The sequence below is a fragment of the Pipistrellus kuhlii genome, unplaced genomic scaffold, assembly GCF_014108245.1.
Source record: "Pipistrellus kuhlii isolate mPipKuh1 unplaced genomic scaffold, mPipKuh1.p scaffold_m20_p_1, whole genome shotgun sequence".
In the NCBI taxonomy this organism is placed as follows: domain Eukaryota; kingdom Metazoa; phylum Chordata; class Mammalia; order Chiroptera; family Vespertilionidae; genus Pipistrellus; species Pipistrellus kuhlii.
Genome location: NW_023425404.1, coordinates 177,561,201 through 177,580,828, shown reverse-complemented (window position 1 = coordinate 177,580,828; position 19,628 = coordinate 177,561,201). Strand labels below are relative to the sequence as shown.

At 41.7% G+C, this 19,628-nt stretch overlaps 1 protein-coding gene across 1 annotated transcript in view; it reads right to left on the bottom strand.

Moving 5' to 3' along the window:
- Nucleotides 1–12,349: 12,349 nt before the first annotated feature.
- Nucleotides 12,350–19,628, bottom strand: part of TMEM156 (transmembrane protein 156) — a 35,917-nt gene continuing 28,638 nt past the window's right edge. The window contains 3 exon segments of the mRNA XM_045581879.1: nucleotides 12,350–12,449; nucleotides 19,201–19,334; nucleotides 19,337–19,378. Coding sequence (XP_045437835.1) covers nucleotides 12,356–12,449; nucleotides 19,201–19,334; nucleotides 19,337–19,378 — 270 coding nt within the window. The 3' untranslated portion in view covers nucleotides 12,350–12,355.

Here is a 19,628-nt window from a genome sequence, read left to right as displayed (position 1 = left end):
GACTCAGATTGTACCCCCTTCTCCAGGAACTCTTTCTTCACTCTGGCTTCCTCCTTGATTCAGGTGCCCATCACCTGGGCTCCCACAGCAATGTTCATTAAGGCCTCAAACACTTACCCAGTAATTTCTATATAAAGCACCTTGGCTGAGCACTCAAAGATAGATTAAAAACGAATTTCTCAAGAGTAAAAACCCAGCCCAGCTCTTTTCAGACTGCATTATAACCGTTTGTGTAACCTGTCTCTGCTATGGAACTGTGCCTGGCATAAGGTAGGTGTTACATTAAAAAATAAATGGATAAATAAAAGACTTCCATTTCAATAATATGGTAATAATCAAATGGGATTCCTTTCTAGGCTTTAATCCTATCTAATAAAGAGTAATAAGCAAATTTACCAGCATTCCAACACACAAGATGGCTGCCCCTATGTGGTCAAAGATGGCTGCCCCATGTGGACACAAGATGGACACTACAAGATGGCAAGCAGGGGAGGGCAGTTGGGAGGCACCAGGTCTGCAAGGGAGGGCAATTGTGGGTGATCAGGCCAACAGGGGAGAGCAGTTGGGGGGACCAGGCCTGCAGGGGATGGCAGTTAGGGGTTACCAGGCCAGCAAGGGAGGGCACTTAGGGATAGACAGGCTGGCAGGGAAGCAGTTAGGCATCAATCAGACTGGCAGAGGAGTGGTTAGGGGGTGATCAGGCTGGCAGGAAGAAGCAGTTAGGAGCAATCAGGAAGGCAGGTGAGAGGGCAGGGCGGGGCGAGGATGAGCTCCCAACTCCGCCCATACGGAGTTATCCCTAGCCCTCAAAACCCCTGGACTGGGAGAAATTCGCTCTCTTCCGCCATGCTGCCGGCGTGAGTGGGGGAGCCTATGCTAGCATGGTGAAGGCTCTTTTGCTTATTGCATTGGACTCGGCTCCCTGGTGGTCCTTGGGGATCACGAAGTCTGGGCATAACAGCAGGCAGGTGAGCAGTTGGGAACCAGCAGTTCTGGATTGTAAGAGGGATGTCCAACTGCCCATTTAGGCCTGATCCAGATAGGATCTGACCTAAATGGGCAGTCGGACATCCCTCGAGGGGTCCCAGATTGGAGAGGGTGCAGGCTGAGCTGAGGGACACACCCTACTCCTGCACAAAAACGTGCACGAATTTTGTGCACTGGGCCTCTAGTATGTAATAAACTCCAATTAGATTTTGCTGAGGGGAAAAAACCCTGCTAATAAACAAGGTCTGTGTACTGAGTTGGTAGGGGAGGTCCCGCACTATCGTGGTTGTGTGAATTAAACAGGAAGGAAAGACTGTCTCAGACACTGCTTGTCTGGGGCACAGATGGACCAACCTGGGTCCCCGGGGAGGACAGGCCTCCATTCCCAGGGCCCATACAACTAGTTTCCAAGAGAGGACAGAAAAACCTCCCTACTGCTCCCGGACCACGATGCATCCCACCAAAGCAGCAGGTGCCCTATAATGCAGCCCATGTGATGAAATTTCTGGCACTAAAGCATACCATTGAAAGAAATCATTTTTGCTCACATTGATCTAATGATTAAAAAAAAAACACCAAGCAATGATTATTGAATAATGAAGAACTTTCCTTCTGGTATTAGCCTGCTATTTAGGTAGCTCAAATAAAATAGAGCATTTTTAAAGACCCTTTTTTTCTACTAGAATTTTCACTTTGAATAAATAATAATATTGGGGGTTGATCTCACTGTGATGTGATCATTAAGCTCGGTTAGTTTGTTTTGACATAGTGGAACTTTGTCATGATAAATTGCTTAAAAATAAAGCCTATATTGTCTGTTTGCCAAGTAGGACCAGAATAGAAATGACTTCCTGTCTCTCTGTAGCAAATTTCAAGTAGAAAAATGTGTTTTGAATCCAGTAAGCAGAGAGGGGCTTTTTGGGTACTCGGTTCACCGCTTTTCCTCATCAATATTTGGGTGTAGTTAAATTGTAATTAATATCTTTCGCCACAGGGGATCTTGACATGAGTTAAAAGAATTAAACTCTTTTATATAATCAATGGAACAATTACTATTGACCCTATTTTATGAGCACCTAGGGCCAAAAGCAATTCTGTGCAATTTTCACAACTCTCATAATTGAGGTCTTTAAAGATACTTTGTTACATGGGTACAGACAAGAGAAGCAGCTGTTATATAGGAGTACTTGTGGGAAATTGTTTGCACATATATCCCGAGAGATGCATAATACAGAACCCCTGTTAGAAATATTTATGAAAAGTCATTTGTCTACATTGGGAAATCTTTTTTTTTTTTTCTAAAAAAAACACACATCATCATCATCTACTTGTACCTCCACAGAGAGAGACTCTGTGAATTAAGAAGCAACAGAGCAGAGGGTTAAGAGCATGGACTTCAAAACCAGACCACCTGGGTTAAAATTTTAACTGCCGCTTAAAAGCTGTGTGACTTCAGGCAAGTAACTTAATCTCTCTCTGCCTTAATTTTCTCACCTATAAATTCGGGTGACAATAATAGTACTTATATCAGCGCTGAAAGAATAAACTACTTAACATGCTAAGTGATTAAAATAGTATCTGCACATAATTAGTACTAATGACACCATTGTAATCAGCTAGTTATTAATAACAGAAAAGAAGTAAAGGGAAGGCCAGACATTGTAGGCATGCCATTTGGGCAGCTTAACCAGGAAGTGGCAACTTTGCACCCCCCAGGGAGGGGAGGGATTCAACAGAGGGAAGATAGGTATATGACCAGTAAAGTTGGAGTGACATAGGGAAGGCACTCTCCTGTCAATCACACCTGGGAACAGAGATGGTTGGCCAGAATGGGCGTGGCCACTGCCAGGGCAAGAAACATTGGGAATACAGGATCCCTTAAAAAAGGGAGTTCATAATCATGGCTTCTGTTGCTCATGTTGTTTGGGGTGCTCTCTTAGTTCTCTCGCATTTCCCTGAGTGGCCTGCAGCCATGTGGACCCCACATACAATGGACTGATGGACTGCAGCAGAAAACAAACTAAGCGAGCCTGCTTCTGGACTGGATCCTACTCCAACATAGAAAGAAAACTCTGACACAAGCTCTGATTTTAGCTCTACTGAAGCCCCAGCTACACTTTTCTATGACTGGACCAAAGGAAATGAGTCTTTGGGAACTCAGGGGTGTAATTTCATAGAAATAAAGCTTTCTACTATATCTCATCCTCGTATTGGGCCTCCGGAAATGCTTATTCCAGCGGAACCCCAAGAACACCACCCCCAGCAGCAACCAGAGGAGATGAGTCCTCCTATCCTGTAATACTATAATTATTAATCCTCTCTACCCCAATTTTGGGCTATTTTGACAGTGGTTGTATGAGCTATGACTGCCCTGCAACAACTGAAAAAATAGAGCAGATATATATCTTTCCATGTGAGTCAAGGAAGGTTTTCCCACATGCACACAGCTAGAAGCTAGACCTAGAAGTGGTAAATAATTACTGTCAGAATCCTAGCCCTTGTGTTTCCCTAGAGTACACCACTTCCTTTCCAAACATTTCAAGATAGCTTAAAAGAATCAAGGCTCTATATCCTAATATATAAAAAGCCAGAGGTCATCACAATCAAAACAACCAGTTGGAATACTGAACAACAGGCTGCATAGGGCAACCAGGCTGGCAGGGGGGTTAGTGAGGGATGACCAAATGACTGAACAGCAGGCTGTGTGGGGTGACCAGGCTGGTGGTGGGGAGCAGGGGAGTTGGGGACAACCAGGCTGGTGGGGCAGTTGGAAATGACCAGGATGGCAGGGGGTGCATTGAGGGGCGACCAGGTTGGCAGGGGGCGGGGGGAGTTAGGGGTGACCAGGCAGGCCAGCAGAGGAAGGCAGTTGGGGGCAACCAGGCCAGCATGAAGGGCAGTTAGGGGTGACCAGGCCAGCAGGTGGGTCAGTATGGGGCAACCAGGCCATCAGAGGGGGGAAGTTGAGGGCAACCAGGTCAGTGGGGGAGGGGGGGGGCGGGCAGTGGGGGGTGACCAGGCCAGCAGGCAGAGGTGGTTAGGGGTGATCAGGCTGGCGGGGGGCGGGGAGGGGGTGTGTGTGTGCAATCAGGCAGGCAGGCAGGTGAGCAGTTATAAGCCAGCCGTCTCAGATTGTGAGAGGGATATCTAACTGCTGGTTTAGGCTCAATCCCTGGGATCGGGCGTGTACCAGCAGTCAGACATCCCCTGAGGGTTCCCAGATTAGAGAGGGTGCAGGTTGGGCTGAGGGGACCCCAACCACCACCACCACATGAATTTTGTGCACAGGGCCTCTAGTAAGGATATAAACTGATGCCTGTCATTACCAGGTGCCAAATATCTGAAAGGACAATCTGTAAAACAAGGTTTTAAACTACACAAAGAAAATTGTCAGTTTGGAATAAAAATGAAGATTTTTTTTTTTAAGTCACTATTCTCTATTAAGCATGAGAGAGAGAGAGAGAGAGAAAGAGAGAGAGAGAGAGGCTGTTGTTTATATGGAGAAAAAAGGGGGGGGATTAAAAATTAAAAGCAGACTGGACTACCGTGGGCAAAGGAAACTGGTCTTATTCAAAGTTTTGCTACTGGATTCCAAGATGGCTGCGCCCAGGTGAACTCCTAGCCGCAGCCCCACACAAAAATTTCAATAAAATACAACTAAAATTTAAAACGGACATTGCCCAGAACTACAGGAAGGTTGACTGACTGGAAATTCTACAGCGAGAAGCAAGGAGAAAACCAGAAGGAGGCGCGGAGGAGCTGGGCCCCCGACTGCTCTGAACCCCAGTTCTAGGCCAGACCCCAGGGACTCAGGCTCAGCCATAGGGAGCCGGGCTGTAAGGTGGAACCCCGGGGAGCGGAGAAAGGAGGTCCTGGAGGCGCGCACACTGCATGCAGAGAAGCAACAGTCGGCTGTGCCTTGGGATTGCCCTGACAGGAAGGAGACTGGGGCTCCAGACTGCTCTGAACGCCACCTCCAACTCCACTTCCAACTGAACTGAACCCCAATACCGGGCTCATTGTGGGAGAGCATAGACTGTTTGGCAGCAGGCGAAAATAGAGGGCACCTTTCTCTCAGAGGCACCAGCAGCGAGCACTGAAGGACTCGCATAGGGCGGGGCTGACGGAAGCCAAAGCTGCAGGCTCCACCCTGAAACCCCGTCCCATCTGTAACTGTGAAATGCGACAACAAAATAGATCACAAACGAAAGAAATGGAGGACAAAAAGCGTCTGAATATAGAGTTCAAATCTACGCTTATAAGGTTTTTCAAGAATTTCCTAGAAAAGATGGATAAGACCTATGAGGACATGAAAAGAAATCAACTAGAATTAATAAGGAGTCAACAAGAAATGATAAGGGATCAACAAGAAATGATAAGGGATCAACAAGAAATAAAGAATACATTGTCTGAAATAAAAAATATTTTACAGAGTCCTAAAAACAGAAGGGAAGATCACAAGAATCAAGTCAAAGATTTGGAACATAAAGAGCCAGAAGACACTCCTCCACAGAAGCTAGAAGTCAAGAGAATCCAGAAAATTGAAGATAATGTAAGAAACCTCTGGGACAACTCCAAGTGAACCAACATCAGAATTATGGGGGTCCCAGAAGATGAGAGAGAGCAAGATATCGAAAATATACTGAAAGAAATAGTGACAGAAAACTTCCCCCACCTGGTGAAAGAATTAGACTTACAAGTCTAGGAAGCGCACAGAACTCCAAACAAAAGGAATCCAAAGAGGACCACACCAAGACACATCATTATTAAAATTCCAAGAGCAAAAGACAGAGAGAATATTAAAAGAAGCAAGAGCAAAGAAGGTAGTAACCTATAAAGGAGCACCTATACGATTGTCAGCTGACTTCTCAACAGAAACCATGCAGGCCAGAAGGGAATGGCAAGAAATATTCAAGGTGATGAATAACAAGAACCTACAGCCAAAAATAATCTACACAGCAAAGCTTTCACTCAGAATCGAAGGCCAGATAAAGAGCTTCACTAATAAAAAAAAAAAGCTAAAGGAGTTCATCACCGCCAAACCAGAATTATATGAATTGCTGAAGGGGGTTCTTTCAGAAGAGAAAGTAAACAAAGATAAAAATTATGAACAACAAATACATAACTATCAACAAGTGAATCTAAAAACCAAGGAAATTAAAAAAATCTGATGAACAATATTAACTGTTGAATATAGTAGAATCGGAGGTATGGAAGGGGAGTGAACTGATGATTCTTGGGGAAAAGGGGAGAGGGGGGCATGGGAAGAGACTGAGCATAAACTGTGCACCTATGGATGAGGACGGTGGGGAGAGGGGAGGGGGCGGAGGGTGGGGTGGGAACCTGGTGGAGGAGAGCAATGATGGGGGTGGGGGGGGAGGAAGGAACATTTGTAATAATATGAACAATAAAAACTTATTTAAAAAAAAAAAAAAAAAACACAAAAACACAAAGTTCTGCTACTGATGAGCCCTGTGATGTGATCTTGGCTAAAACCCCCAACCCCTGGGGCTTCCATTTCTTTGGCTATAAAATGAGGTTGAGCCAGATGATTGATAAGGTTTATTACAGCTGAGAAATCCTATGACTTTAGGAAATAAAATAGATTTTGTATCCATCTGTCATCAGAAACCAATTCAGGAAACTTAAGCAGGAAAAAGATCTTTTTTTACAAAGACATTACTGGTAGCTCAGAGAATCAAATGGAAGCCTGGAGAACCAGGCTCAGAAACAAGGTGGTTTGGTGGCCGGAGCGGGTATGTTGGGATATTTAAAAGTGGAAACCACAGGACTCTGCTGCTGGAATGAATAAGCTCCAATCCTTTTTTCCACCCTCACATCACTGCATCCATAAATCAAAAATAGAGGGTCAAATGGGTGCACCTCAGGTCACCTGCCACTCCTTGGCTGGTAGGCAAGAAAGTCGATTTACAGTCCCATCAAGAAGACATCATTCAATGGGTGAGACATAATTCCCAAAGAAGCAATTAGTGTAGGTAATGAGAGAAAGGTAATGACTACTGTGCAGCTCTTTATACAAAACTTGTGTCTGCCTTCATGGATATCACATACTGATATCATTTTTCTATGTGAAAATAGATGGGCTTTTCCCATCTGAAAATCGGTGTATCATTCGAGAGAGATAATGGCCCCATGACAACATTGCAGACACCATGACAAAATGCTGGGCCACTTGCTTGAGGGACAGCCTAGCACACCTCAAAGGTTGTTATGGGGAGAACACAAGCCTGTGTTTTGTTTCTAATCGGTTTTTCTCTGCACATCTCCTTGGAACTGAGGAAGAGCCTTCTGCCATGTTTATAAAGCTCTGTCTTCATTCTGATGGTCAGCTCCTCTTCCCTCTTTAAGAAGCAGGTAAATTCTTGATCCTTCACATCCTGAGGGTCTCATTCTACCATCAGTGGTTGGTTTAAGAGTGGGTCTGTGACCCAGATGCTCCGACACGAGAAAACATGTGCTGGGTGTCAAGGTTTCTTTGCTCTTAACAAGGACTTTCTGGTATAAGGATGTGATGATTGTTGCTGCTGTGGTACTAACATTTAATACAATAGCTCATTGAAATGGTGACAGGAGAAGCCTGAAGACAAAAGCCAACAAGCTGAAGATGGCAGAGGAAAGAGGAAAGAACTTGGATGATGGATGATATGAGTTCTTGAGTTAACTAACCCTGGAACCACTACTCAGAATTTCTGTTAGATAAAATAATAACACTTCTTATCATGTAAGGTATGTTGACTAAGGCCTGCTGTTATTGTAGATGAAAGTATCTTAACTAATAATTCAAAGAATGATATTCTTCTATTTAGAAGCAGCAATATTGTCTCCATATTTTCTTCTGATAATATCTTTAACTTGGGGAGGGTAGAAAATAACTCTTCTGGAAGATTTATGAAGTATCATTTTTTTTTTCTGCCAAAATGTTCTGTTTTCTTCGTTTGTGCATGCACACTTCATCCTGTCCTGAAATCACAGAAGCTTCTTTCTTTTTTTAATTTATCTTTATTGTTGAAAGTAGTACAGATGTCTCCTTTTCATCCCCCGTTGACCTCTTCCTCCCTACTCCCAACCCCTCCTCAGGTCTTTAACACACTGTTGTCTATGTCCTTGGGTTATGCATATATGCACACAAGTTCTTTGGTTAACCTCTTCCCGCCCCCCCTCCCCCCTCCCCCCCCACCACCACCTTCTGAGAATCATCAATTTGTGGCATGCTTCCATGTCTCTGGATCACTACCCTGTCTTTACTGAACTACAGGATTTCTAGTTCACAGAGATTTATTTTTTTAATGTGTCTTTTGGTTGTCATACCTCTGGGGCAATGATAACATCCCTTATTTAGATTTTTAAAATGTAATAACTTACTTTCACTCATCCTAAAATCGCCTTTCATCAGAATAGCATCAACAGCTGGAGATTCTTAAGAAAGATGTAGACAGAAAAGAGAATAGACTCTAACAGATTCTAATGGCCTGTGAATTCTCAGCAGGAAGCCTGGGGCCTGCAAATGACACACTTATCTTACCGTATTGTGTCTAGTATTATAACCAGTAGTATAATATCTATCCCCTCCACCACACTGTAAACTTTGTGGGCAGAGAACAGACCAACACTATTTTTGAATGCTTCAGAGTATCTGTTAAAGTCTATTATTTGAATAAATAAGTGAGATTAACTTCCAGAAAGCTGGCACAATTTAGCAGAACTTGACGCCTTTGGTAAGCCAAGCTCCCATTAATTTCCAAGTCATTCATCTGAACATAATAGAGGATGTGCAAGGAAACAATACCTTGGCTTCTCAGAAATTGTATAATATCCATTCCTCATGAACTGGGACACCCCCTAAACTCCTGCTGAATATTCTAGACCTGAACCTGAATCACCTGTTAATCAGGGCTTCACAGACAAGAAAAAGTGAGACTAGCAGAATTTCCACATCTGGAATTCTACGCAGCTAAGCAATTTTAACCAAATAATGATGCCAGGTGATTAAATTGCACCTTAACTCTAGAAGGATAATTTTATAATTTTCAATTATAAGAACTGCCCTATTATCTCTATGTGCTTTTCTTATAATTAATCACTGTAATTAATCCCGACATGAATGATATCTATAAAAATATACGAAAGCCAAAGGAATCAGAGGACATTTTGCCCTTAAATTTAAACATTGAAGTTTCACTTAAGTTTTACTTCAATTCATTGTATTTTAGTATCTTTGCATTTTTTTGAAACATTCTCAGTGCCACAGAGGGTATTTCAAAGGCAAGATTTATAAATCTAAACAAATGTAGAAACAAATAACCCAGGCGCTTTGAAGTGACTTGCCAAAGAGAAACAATCCATCTGCCGCGAAAAACCCATCAAATCAGAATGTGCACCCTGAGCCACGGAGAGAAAAGCCTGACCCTGTTTTTGATTCCTCAAAATCAAAATCTTGGGGCACCCTAAGCTGTGTGATGATAGATATTCGTAGAAGAGTAAGCATTCTCTTGCTATTTCCATGGGTTTCGTCAGCTTGTTTCCATGACTCATAATGGTTTCCTAAAAACAAAAAAACAAACAAACAAACAAAAAAACACCCTCTCATTTCTTTGATCTCATGTGTCCCATGAGTGCTCCTGAGCTAGTTTGCATCAACCAAGCTGCTATTTCCTATTGTGCATCCTCGACTGGACTCATGGCTTTATCAGTTAACTCATTCCCAAAATAAAATTATGAATATTCTTCAAAAGGAATTTGTCCATCTTGTTCAGAGGATTTCAGAGGATGTTTTTCTAAAGATTAAGAAGAAGAAGAAAAAAAGACAAATATTAATCACACAAAAATGTTAAGTATTACCTGAAGAAAACTAGTAGAAAACAAATTTAAAACCATTTATCTAATGTGCATCTTATAAGAACACTAAAATCCTCCTAGAGTCACTGCTTAAGGGCTCTTTTCCAATCCTATGTTATGCAATGGAGCCTCCATTATGTCCAAGAAGACAGTGTGGTAAACAAAGTTATCAGCCTAAGACTCAGGAAACTAGGGTTTTTCTCCAGCCTTTGCCACTACAGTATGTTTGGGCTACTCTCCACTTCTGTGAGTGTTCACACAAGTTTCTTTTAGTTATAACAGTCCATGATTCTAGTAGAGAGACATAGGAACTAGGCCTTAATCATTCACTCAAAAAAATAACTATTGAGCATTTATTAAATGCTAGGCAACATATCCTCTGAATGCAAAATCTTTCCATTATGCTCCCAAGTTCCCCATAAATGCCTCTATCACGTTATTTGACACTATTGGAATTAAAGGTTCCCTAATCTGATTCCTCCACTGACTGAATGTTATTTTTGCCAATGAGCATGATAATTCCTGGCACAAGCATTTGGTGAATGAACAAAGGGAATTCACCAGGTTGAGCATCCCAGAATAAGGGCCAGAATGAGAAGTATCAGGCATAAAAATATCCAGTAATATTCCATTAAAACAATTATATGATTACATTATAGTCTATGTAGAAATTTCTGAGCCAACAGCAAACCATGATTACACTAAGATCCAACTACTGAGACCAGCCTCTCTCTAGTCTTGAATGCAAACGTATCCTTGGCACTTAGTTTCCAGTTTGATGTATTGAGCCACCTGCTGAAAGCTAGTTCCAGCAGGGCATAATAAAATGCAAAAATTTCATCAAAAGGTTGATAAATCTTGAGGCTTCAGCAGGGCTGAACATCTGCATATATTATTGCCTGCTACTGGCACAGCTGAAGGCAGTTCCCCCAATCTGACAATGCCTACTGTATACCAAACCTTACCTTTGATTTGTATATCTGCTTTGCCTTAGGCCAATTTGTGTTAATAAAAAGCTAGGGGTCCAGAGATTCAGAGAACTTGATTACTGAAATTAGGTCTCCTCTGATTCCCCCATGTATTCCAAATTTATATTTCATATCTAATCTCTTTATTAATTTACTTGCAGTCTTTCTCCAGATTCCTGAACCCTCCTAGATGCTGAGAAACATCCTAGCAGCCACCTGTGCCGGATCCCTTTAGTCATCTTTTCAGATCTGCTCTTTACTTTCTCCCAACCTGCTTGGTACTCTGGGTGGTCAATCTATAGAAACTGCCTCCATCTGGTGTCAGCATCCCCTGGCTCTGGTTCAGTGTGACCAGTGGGAAGTACACTGAGTAAAGGGAGAACAGCCAAGCTGGGGTATTTATTTTCTCTCTCATGGCAACCACAGGTTGTTGTATCCCCTGACCAAAGGTCACAGCTCCTGTTGGGCAGCCCTCTGCACATACTCCACCTGTGTGTATGTGTGCATGTGTGTCTGCCTCTGTGTGTGTCTCTCTGGGTTCCTTTAATCTTAGAGACAGGAGCAGTATCCTCACTTATTAGTCCTATGGTGTCACATTCTCCTTTTTTATTTTCCTACTTTAATAAACCCTTTATTAAACTCTCCACAAATTATTTGAGTATATCAATAGTTTCCTATTGGGACCTTTACTAATAACTACCCAAGGATTATGAAGAGTAAATGATTTAGCCTACCACCACCAAGCATAAAAGAACACAACAAATAAATGCTAGTGTCCCTCCTCTTCCCTGTTACAATTTTTATACCTCCTACAATGGCTACCAATTTTGCCTTTAACAGAACAGCTACTTAATAAATATTTGTTGAATGAGCGGGGGGGGGGGGGGGGGGATTTCTAAGACACTTCTGACCACAGTTTTGAATTCAAATAGATGGGAAGCAATGTACAATAATCTAGATGATTAGATGTTAAATTTAGAGAAGTCTTTAGTCTCAGTAATTGAGGACCAGTGGACAGTTCTTTATAAATTCACATTCTCTTTTCTCATGCTCCAACTGACACAATGATTGGCCTGCTGAAATTATGACTCAACCCCAGGAAACTGTACCAAGGTATGAACTGACAGCTCAGAGGCACATGTTGGTTAACAGACTAAGAGATTAGTTTACTGGTCCTTCCTACACCTTGGAGAAACAAGTACTTTTATTTCATGTCATTGAATTCATGTGAGCTGGTTTTGCAAGTTCATCACTTTCTATCTCCTACTCTCAAATAGAAACGTAGTTTGAAGTATACTCTACTTCCTTGGATCTCTTCACATTTACCTCTAATAATAAAAGCATAATATGCAAATTGACTGAGTGGCTGAACAAAGAAACAACTGTCCAGACGACCTTCTGGATGAAGCTGGGGCGACTGCAAGGGCCAAGGCAGCCAGGGCTGTGAGGGCCTACTCTTGCATGAATTTCGTGCATCAGGCCTCTAGTAATGAATAAATTCAAATCGTCAATAAAGCAGAATCATGACTCACTGTGTATACTACTCATGCTGATGGGTTGTGGAAGGAACGTCTAGCTCTGGTATTGGAGAAAGCAGCACCTTGACCTGAGTGGAGGGCAGCCTCTGCTTGGTCCCTGCTGTTTAAGAAGGAGAACAGTTTTCATGTGTATTTAATGCAAAGCAATGCAAACATAGACACAGTGTTTCCTAATGCATAGGAGAACCAAGCCCTCCATCTAGAAAGAATTTTGGCCACTTCCACCATTCACTAAATTTCCTGCCTACAACTCTGACACCTTTGACCCATTTCTATCAACTCTGTTTCTTTCTATTCTTCTGCTCCCACTTTCTGGGGACAAGACCTAAACCATAGTTAAGGAGCAAAGTAGAGAGAAAATGTTTTAAGTACAATGTCAAGTAGCAAGAAAAGAATTTTAGTTTGGAAACTGACTGCAATCATGTCCTTCTATCGTATGTTATTGAAATACGTCCTTCAGAAGAATATTAATGACATCCTTTATTTCAGAGACAGTTTTACCAAGAAGCAGTTACAAACTAGATGAATTCTAATCTGTCTTTCTTTACTCTGACTCTATCAAATTCTTCTAATATTATCTTCAGCTGATTTCAAAGCAGAAGATGAAATATCATGTCCCTGGCATAATGGTGTCTCTTTTATTCCACTGAGGTCTGCAGTCTTGCTTTTCTAGTTTTTTATATTGAAACTTAGTCCTGCAGAGTACATGTGATTTTTGCTTCACAGATGCCTCTGCTTTTTATACAAAGCCCTGAACATGGATGGAAATGAGGTTACCTGTAATGTAGAGAAGCAGATAATTGCTTCTTAAAAAGATTTCTCTTCTAAAAAGAGAAATCAAACAGGAGGATTTAGCCCTGACCAATTTGGCTCAGTGGATAGAATGTCTGTCTCTGGACTGAAGGATCATAGGTTCAATTCCAGTCAAGGGCATGTACCTTGGTTGTGGGCACATCCCCAGTGGGAGGTGTGCAGGAGACAGCTGATAGATGTTTCCAACTCTCTATTCCTCTCTGTAAAAAATCAATAAAATATATTTTTTTAAAGAAGGATTTACATGTAATCAAGTATATGTTTAAGGAGATGATTAAAACTGGTATAGTTTCCCAAAATAGAAATATTTTTAACTCTTCTCTGGGAATTTTTATTGTTTTCATTAGAGAAAATTTTCAATATGAAAAACTTAATTTTTTGATTTAATTTTCTAAATAAATAATACATTTATTAGAGAAATTTTTCAATAGGAAAAACTTAATTTCTGAATTTAATTTTCTAAATAAACAATACATTTATTAGAGAAAATTTTCAATAGGAAAAACTTAATTTCTGGATTTAATTTTCTAAATAAATAATACATTCACATGATTAGAAGTTTTTAAACTATGAAAGAAGGACATTCAGTTAAATGTCTCCCTCTTACCCCTTATCCCAGATAATCACTTCCCATGGCATCACATACTTCCCTTGCTCTGCCACTGGCAACCAAGCTTATTTGTTTTTTGTGTATTAATAGATGATAGATAAATGGATGAATAGATAGATAGATAGATAGATAGATAGATTTATACTTTTATACATATGTATATTATTTTGTCACTTTTTTTTTTTGCCCCCCTCCCTCCCTCCCACACATCCCCTCCCTCCCCAGAGTTTTGTGTCCATTGGTTGTACTTATATGCATGTATAAAAGTCCTTCGGTTAATCTATTATCTCCCCCAGATCTTCCTCCCCTCCCCGCTGTAATTTGACAGTCTACTTGTTGATATACTGTCTCTATATCTATCTTTTGGTTCATCAGTTTATAATGCTCTTTATTATCCACAAATGAGTGAGGTCATGTGGTGTTTCTCTTTCATTGATTGGCTTATTTCACTCAGCATGATGTTCTCCAATTCCATCCAGGTTGCTGTAAATGATGTATTTTGTCACTCTTTATACAACTTGGTAGCCTACTATCCACACGTGTACTTAAGGATATATTTTAGAGAACTTTCCACATTAAGACCTTTCTCATTCCTTTTTACAACTCCCTGGTATTCCACAGAATCCATCTATCATAGTGTCTTTATTTATTTATTTATTTATTTATTTATTTATTTTTAAATATATTTTATTGATTTTTCACAGAGAGGAAGAGAGAGGGATAGAGAGTTAGAAACATCAGTGAGAGAGAATCATCTATCAGCTGCCTCTTGTACACCCCCTGCTGGGAATGTGCCCGCAACCAAGGTACATGCCCTTGACCGGACCCAGGACCTTTTAGTCCGCAGGCCGACGCTCTATCCACTGAGCCAAACCGGTCCCGGCTCATCGTTTTTTTTAAACAGCCTTCTATGTAGATTGTGTCTAATCTTTTGACATTGTGAACACACTAGCAATAAACATTGGACATAAGTCATTTCTCTCTACAGGACAAATTCCTAGAAATAGAACTGCTGGCTCGAAGGGCTTGTACATGTTAACTTCGATAGTCTGTTTACAGACATCCAAGTGGCTTCTGATGCACCTTAAAGCTTCATAATGAACTTACTATGCAAATAATTGTTTATACAATTAGGTTAAAGTATCCAAAGAGCTTATTCATTAAACTTAATAATTATTGAAGAAAATTAGCAGAGCCCTTTCAATTGGAAAGCCAAACTGCTCACCAGTTGCTTATTCATTTGGTTTGCTAATATTTTATATTATGGTATAACCATATTTTTACTGTAGAACGCCTGTAAAATGATGTCTAAAGTAACTCTCTAGTGCGGCATTATCCTCTGTCTCTTCTAGTAGCCAGGGTCATGTAACTCATATGCTATAGCAAAACTTCTGAAAAATTGATAAAAAGGGCAAAAAGTAAGATATGTGTGATTTTAATAACTTCTTCAGAATAGTTGTTAAAACAGGTGGAACTTTTCTTGTTCTACCCTGGGAAATGGAGCTGCTTTTGAATAATATTAATTCAGCAGCACCAGTTAAGGCAGTAGAAGCAGTCAGACATACTTTAAAACTTCACAGAAGTCTTTTTATGAATTTGTCAAATCTCTGAACCAAGCATTTCTTTGACTTTTTTCAGGAACCTCAGAAGAGCCTAAAACATCGAAAAGAACCCCAGTTGGAGTTTTTGACCTGGCTGAATCTAGTGAATAAAAAGGATTTCTAGCAGTAGAAACTTTGATTAAAAGTAAAACTCTATGCCTTATGTTCCCGGATAAAGCCTCTATCACCCTGCCCTTGACAATGTCCAGGTTGCCCTCTGGTCATTATTTTTTTAAGATTTCTATCACGTTTAAAAAGTTTTTTATATCAGTGACATCTGATATCTCACCTCAACTCATCCTTCCAAGGTGATTTTTTTACTCCCACAGACTAAGAAAAACTGGCAAGATGTTCTGTTCCCTTTGCTCCTGATGGTTTTCCTGCCAAAGACAAGGCCCATCTCCCACAGCGAAGATATATCTAAAGCTTCCTCATCCTATCAGGCTCTCTTAGCTGCTAAGCAAATTTTCCCCATCAATGTTTTATACTCTTATCTCAAAAACTACTTGTTCGACAATATTTTTACTTGATTATTACATTGGAAAGCCAAAATAGCTTAAAAATTAAAAAAAAAGGGGGGGGGGAGTAGTAAGTAGGGTTAGGTGCCCATGCAATATATGATCCTCTGTGACCTTTATTTCCCCAATTGTGAATTTATCCAGTTTTGCTGTAATTGCTTGTATGTCTGCCTTCTGTGTACAAAGATTGTATTTTATGCAAGAAGCCACCTTAGAGCATGACACGTGATGGGTCTTCAGTAAAGATGTATTGAAGGACTGAATGTCACTTAACTTTTCTGTGCTTCATTTTTCTTAATAAAGGGGTGTGGTTAGAAGCAATATAGCAGTCATCTAGGAATTTGGGGATAAGACTGCCCTCTGAGAGTTAATCTATCAAATCAACCCACAATCAGAGAGAAAACACGAGAAGTCATCTTCAGAAATGATCCCCAGGCTAAAGCTTGTTAAGTGTTAAAAGTGCTGTGTTGGGAGAATCCAAGATGGCTGCACAGGTAAACACCTAGCCGCAGCCACAGACAAGAGTTTCAATAAAATACAACTAAAATATAAAATGGACATTACCCAGAACTACAGGTAAGTCAACTGACTGGAAATTCTACAACAAGAAGCAAGGAGAAAACCAGAAGGAAGAGCGGAGGAGCTGGAAAAGCCTAAGGTACGGAGACACTCGGCATGCGAGGAGAGGACTGAACCGGAGAGGAAGGGCGGGGCGGCTGAGTGCCTGGCTGGCGTTCCCTAGCAGGAAGGAAATAAAAGCTTCAACTGTGCTGGGCCCCAGTTCCGACTGCTCTGAACCCCAGTTCTAGGCCAGACCCCAGGGACCCAGGCTCATACAGAGGAAGCTGGGCTATAAGGCGGAACCTTGGGGGAGCGGCAAAAGGAGGTCCCGGAGGCGTGCACATTGCGCACAGAGAAGGAATGGTTGGATGTGCCGCGGGATTGCCCTGGCCAGAAGGAGACAAAAGCTCCGGACTGCTCTGAACGCCACCTCCAACTTCACTTCCTACTGAACTGAACCCCAGTTCCGGGCTCATTGGGGGAGAGCCTAGACTGTTTGGTAGCAGGCGAAAATTGAAGGCACCTCAGTCTTGGAGGGGCTTGCAGCGAGTACTGAAGGACTCAGGAGCCGCATAGGGCGTGACTGACGGAAGCCAAGCCGGTAGGATCCACCCTGAAACCCTGCCCCATCAGGGAAACTGCGAAAATGCTGAGACAACAAAATAGATCACAAACGAAAGAAATGGAGGACAAAAAGTGACTGGATATAGAGTTCAAATCTACCCTTATAAGGTTTTTCAAGAATTTCCTAGAAAAGGTCGATAAGACCTATGAGGATATGAAAAGGGATCAACTAGAATTAATAAGGAATCAACAAGAAATGATAAGGAATCAACAAGAAATAAAGAATACATTGTCTGAAATAAAAAATATTATACAGAGTCCTAAAAACAGAAGGGAAGATCGCAAGAATCAAGTCAAAGATTTGGAACATAAAGAGCCAGAAGACACTCCTCCACAGAAGCTAGAAGTCAAGAGAATCCAGAAAATTGAAGATAATGTAAGAAACCTCTGGGACAACTTCAAGTGAACCAACATCAGAATTATGGGGGTCCCAGAAGATGAGAGAGAGCAAGATATCAAAAACATACTGAAAGAAATAGTGACAGAAAACTTCCCCCACCTGGTGAAAGAATTAGACCTACAAGTCCAGGAAGCGCACAGAACTCCAAACAAAAGGAATCCAAAGAGGACCACACCAAGACACATCATATTTAAAATTCCAAGAGCAAAAGACAAAGAGAGAATATTAAAAGAAGCAAGAGCAAAGCAGGTAGTTACCTATAAAGGAGTACCTATACGATTGTCAGCTGATTTCTCAACAGAAACCATGCAGGCAAGACTGGAATGACAAGAAATAGTCAAGGTGATGAATAGGAAGAACCTACAGCCAAAGATAATCTACCCAGCAAACCTATCACTCAGAATGGAAGGCCAGATAAAGAGCTTCACAAATAAAAAAAAAAGCTAAAGGAGTTCATCACCACCAAACCAGAATTATATGAATTGCTGAAGGGGGTTCTTTTGGAAGAGAAAGTAAATAAATAGAAAAATTATGAACAACAAATACGTAACTATCAACAAGTGAATCTAAAAGCCAAGGAAATTAAAAAAAAAACTCTGATGAACAATATTAACTGGTGAATATAATAGAATCAGAGGTATGGAAGGGGAGTGAACTGACGATTCTTGGGGAAAAGGGGAGAGGGGGATGTGGGAAGAGACTGAACATAAACTGTGCACCTATGGATGAGGACAATGGGGGGTGGGGAAAAGGCAGGGGGTGGGGTGGGAACCTGGTGGAGGAGAGCAATGGGGGGGGGGGGGGAAGGAACATTTGTAATAATATGAACAATAAAAATTTATTTTAAAAAAAAGTGCTGTGTCATGCTGAAACCGGTTTGGCTCAATGGATAGAGCGTCGGCTTGGGGACTGAAAAATCCCGGGTTCGATTCCGGTCAAGGGCATGTACCTTGGTTGTGGGCCTATCCCCAGTAGGGGGCGTGCAAGAGGCAGCTGACTGATGACTCTATCTCATTGATGTTTCTAACTCTCTATCTCTCTCCCTTCCTCTCTATACAAAATCAATAAAATATATTTAGAAAAAAAAAAAGTGCTGTGTCATGTGAGCCATCAGGCTACCCCTAAACTGGGGGAGAAGACCCCCTCGATGTGTGTTGGCAGAGGAAACCATTCCAAGACCTGCCAAACAAGTGTTGGCTGTGATTTGACTTCCCAGGTGGTTCTATCTAAGGAGAGAGAACATACGTGTTTTGGGTCATGTTTCTCTCACTGGAATTACTCTTTGTGAATTAATACGGTGGCCCTCTGGTTTTATAAACCTACTAGGAGCCCAGTGCACAATTCAAAATCATGAGGCACCGCCCACCCTCGAGTCACTTGTCTAGCCTGCCTCCCTCTCCGGCCCTGGAAGCAGCCACAGCCACTGCTGATCAGGCCCTCCCCCAGCGCAGGTGTGCTAGGCCCCTGCCACCCTCTCCCTCACCCCCACGCTGCGCATGCAACCTCCTCGTATCTGGTCGACCTGTTACAGCACCCCCCTTAATTAGCATATTTCTCTATTTTAGATAGATGATAGATAGATAGATGATAGATAGATAGATAGATAGATAGATAGATAGATAGATATCGGGATTACACAAGGGATCCTTCTTTGTGTACTACCATTGCAGGAGGCTGAGCCCACAGGCCTGAAGGGAGGCACAGGATCAGGTAAACTCACCTACAGGAGGCACCTGTGTGGCTTCGTGGCCCGTAGGCTACAGCAGCCAAGCAGCCTAGCAGCCTATCCTGGCAGGGCCCCGCCCTCACCCCACAGGTTTCCTGTAAAAGGTCGGCAGTGGTTACTGGCCCCTGAACTATACTGAGATCATTTCCTTGTGACTTCAGCAAAGCTAGTGCAGGCTTAAAGGAAGAAAATAAAGGGAAGGGTGACATGAGGTAATAAAGGTGTATTTTGAAGTATTTTGAAAAATAGAAAGCTCTATGAAGTGCAAAACAGAATATTTTTACCAGCATTTTCTAAAGCCCACTCAAGAGGTCTGCTCAGAATTTAGTAGGACCCGCATATTTAGTAGTGTTCAACAGGAGAGGGGGGAGGAGAGCTAACCTTGGAAACAATGATTTCGCTGTGTCCCTCTCCTTCATACTTCGG